The 3,298-nt window shown below is 50.7% G+C and overlaps 1 protein-coding gene across 1 annotated transcript in view; it reads right to left on the bottom strand.

Annotated features, from left to right (window-relative positions):
- Window positions 1–3,048, bottom strand: part of LOC119779245 (contactin-associated protein-like 2) — a 48,532-nt gene extending 45,484 nt beyond the window's left edge. The window contains exons 1-5 of the mRNA XM_038278831.1: window positions 2,904–3,048; window positions 862–1,055; window positions 638–785; window positions 361–564; window positions 99–283 (exon numbers count right to left, since the gene is read on the bottom strand). Of these exons, the coding sequence (XP_038134759.1) occupies window positions 99–283; window positions 361–564; window positions 638–785; window positions 862–1,055; window positions 2,904–3,048 (876 nt within the window). The remainder of the gene's footprint in view (window positions 1–98; window positions 284–360; window positions 565–637; window positions 786–861; window positions 1,056–2,903) is intronic.
- Between the last annotated feature and the right edge of the window lie 250 nt (window positions 3,049–3,298).

The following is a 3,298-nucleotide window of genomic DNA, read 5'->3' as shown; positions in this document are numbered from 1 at the left end:
TAAATCCGGCTCCATCTGCTGGCATTGTGTGGAATGTTCCAGACATTCCTAATGGATCCCTGATCTGCTCCTGAGGATTAACAGCAGTCAGGCTTTACCTCATAGTCCAGGTCCAGGTGCTCAAACTCCCCATTGGTCCTGAACTGATGGGTGTGGTGGTCCAGGGTGAAGTTGATGTTTCTACGGTGACGCTCCATGACAACCGAGTGCCAGTGACCGTCATCCAATAGACTCCCACTGCTCACAGAGGTCTGACCCTCGATCAGATTGTACTGACTGCTCCCTGCAGAAAAGCAACACTCAGCTCAGTGGAGAACATCAGCGAGGGGAGAAGGTCCTTCTGGTCCTTGAAGCTCCTACCCAGGTTGATGCTCAGCTCCAGCGCAGCCCTGCGGAGCTCCAGGGAAATGAAGTCTCCCTGCTGTCCCTCCCCATACAGCAGCACCCCATCCCTGGCCGTGGTTTTAAACTTCAGAGAAATAACATCCCGCACAGTTTTCATCTTTTTGCTCCTGAAGCGATAGGAGATGATGCTGTGGCCATCGAAGCTGATGACGTCAGCCCCTGAAAGACAAACAGAGACAGTGAGGAACCAGCGAAGCGATGATGGTTCTGGTTATTTCTGATGAGAACTCACAGTAGGAGCAGCCGTACAGATCCAGACGGACTCCAGCTCGCCCCCTCAGGCTCCAGTGCAGCGGGACGAAGCGGACGTAGCGAGCCACTATGGGATGCTGGAACTCTTCCCGAACAACTTCTTCGCTGTTATTATTCCCCCTGAAGGTCTGAAAGCAGGCAGACCATCAGATCAGCTCCAAACTAACTGGACTAAACCAGTAGATCCACTGGTTCCTCTCTTACCCAAATGTTTCCGTTCTTCAAGTAGGGCCTCCAGTTGTTGGGTGTATCACTGTACAGCAGCTGGTACTGACTCGTCCAATCGGAGCTCCTGTAGCGGCCCTGGGTTGCTATGGAAACCACCTGCTTCCTGGAGCCCAGGTCTATCTGCAGCCACTGGTAGCGGTCTGAGTCCAAAGGGGTCCAGCCTCCAGCACCTGGATGGAGTCACAAGATGGAGAAGCTCCTGGTCTTCATCATCTGACTCAGATAAGGACCAGCTGCAGCCTCCTGATCCCACAGCTGTGGTCTCCTTCCTCTGCAGCCCATCAATTAGACCCTAATGTTTGTTTCATGTTTATTTAATAATAAACAGGTCACGTATCCTCAGACCTGTTGTTCATGAGTGATATTCTCTGATAGCATAGCATAGCTAGCATAGCTCCTGTTAGGAGAAGCAAGAGAAGAGCAATCCTTGCTGCGGCTGGGGAGCAGTGTGGGGTTAAGGGTCTTGCTCATGGACCCAGAGTGGCAGTCTGTGGAAGTGGGTTTTGAACTCACAACCTCTGGATTCCCAGCTCTAAGCCCTAACCACCAGGAGCGGTCCATGGGTGGAGTGGCGGCCATTTGCAGCATCATCCTCTCCCCTTTTAAATGATCTCCGTAAATAAAGTCTGAGGTGAGTTCCTGTTCCCAGTTCCTGTTGTGGTTCCTTCCAGTTAAACTCCAGTGCTGATAGGAAAGCAGCCTCCAGCCTTAAAGCTGCAGCAAATAGCGTCTGATATCAGAGATCTGATTGTTCCTGATGTTCCTAACAGAGCACTTCGCTCTCAATCTGCAGGTTTACTAGTGGTTCCTAGAATTTCTAAAAGTAGAATGGGAGGCAGATCTTTTAGTTCTCAGGCTCCTCTCCTGTGGAACCAACTACCAGTTTTAGTCCGTGAGGCAGACACCCTGTCTACTTTTAAGGCTAGGCTTAAAACTTTCCTTTTTGATAAAGCTTCTAGTTAGAGTGGCTCAGGTTATCCTGATCTATCTCTATAGTTCTGCTGCTATAGGCTTAGACTGCTGGAGGACATAGGGACCCCTTTTTCATCATTCTGCTGTTGTTTTGAGATATGCTTTTTTTAACAGGAAAATATAGTGAAAACGTTGACAAATAAAGATCAGATGTTTGTGTGAATATTTCTACTGACAGAGAGCATTGGAATAAAGGAAGAAGTTTTCGTCCATTTGGAGGTTCAGCTGTCCTCACAGCGCAGGATGCCCTTCCGTACTGAGGCGCCATGTTTCTACCCCCACCGCGTGTAGGACACTAAGAGAACAGAGGTTACCATTGGGAGGGGAGTCCATTACTGCGGTGTCCTGGTAGTTCAGCCATACCGCAGCCAGGTCTGCAGGGCTGCTGTATCCAATGGCTTACCTCTATGACTCATATGCAGAAACGACCATGATTTTTCGACCACTGCGACAAATGCACTGGCGCTCAATTGGCAAAAAGCATACATAAAGTTATAATGATGAGGCCTTACCCTGACCGTTAGCAATCACAAGCATTCAAGGATCGCATCAACTTGCCTGATAACATTGAACACCGGTGCTGATCAAACGACCGTGCTGCTCCAAACATGAATCCAATAAAGACGTTTATTCCCAATAAATGAACGGTAATCACCTTACAATGGAAATTAAAGGATTTGACCAAACATCAAGAACTGGATTCGGATCCATCACAACTCTGAATCTGGATCCCCCTAACTGGACGGTTCTGATCATCCAACTAACTGGACCGGTTCATCTACGGACCGTTTACGCCCATACTAACTGGACCGGTTCGATGGCTCACCAACTACTTGACGTCAACTAACTGGACGTTTTATCCCATACAACTACGGTCTGTCATTCGTACTGATCGGCCGTCGGATCAACAACAGGATCTTCCTCATTATGGACCAATAGGCGACGGAAGTGTTTGATCCTAACCTATCCGTGGCCAATAAAGCGAGCTGCGATCATGCTGTACCAGAGACCAGTCCGGCCGTGGCCTCCAATCCATGCCCCGGTACCGAGCCTTACCGTCCCATCACGGCTGGTACCGGTCCTGCAGGCCGACCGGCCCGTCAGCCATCTGCCGTCGATCATCGCATACATAAGCGACATCCTCAGAGGAGACAGCCGGTCCTGACATCCGCCACGGACCGCTAACGGCATCCTAAAGGACGGTTCCCATGGCGCTCAACTCGGTCTCACGGCCACGATGGATCGTCTGCTCCTCCGTTCACGGCCGTATCAGGTTTTCCTCCCCGCACTGTTGGTCCACCCAAGCTACTCGGCCCGTTGTTTTGGACGCGGAGCACCATGCTTGTTTGTGATAAACAATGGCTGTTCCTCGCAGGCCAGCATGCTGGGGCGCCCGGATTTATCCACTAGGACGCAGGGGGTCCGCCCCGGCTAGTGTCAC

The sequence above is a fragment of the Cyprinodon tularosa genome, unplaced genomic scaffold (genome assembly GCF_016077235.1).
Source record: "Cyprinodon tularosa strain WSP-4 unplaced genomic scaffold, ASM1607723v1 ctg1443, whole genome shotgun sequence".
Classification (NCBI taxonomy): Eukaryota; Metazoa; Chordata; class Actinopteri; order Cyprinodontiformes; family Cyprinodontidae; genus Cyprinodon; species Cyprinodon tularosa.
The sequence above is the reverse complement of the archived record's forward strand: the minus strand, read 5'-3'. Positions and strand labels throughout refer to the sequence as shown.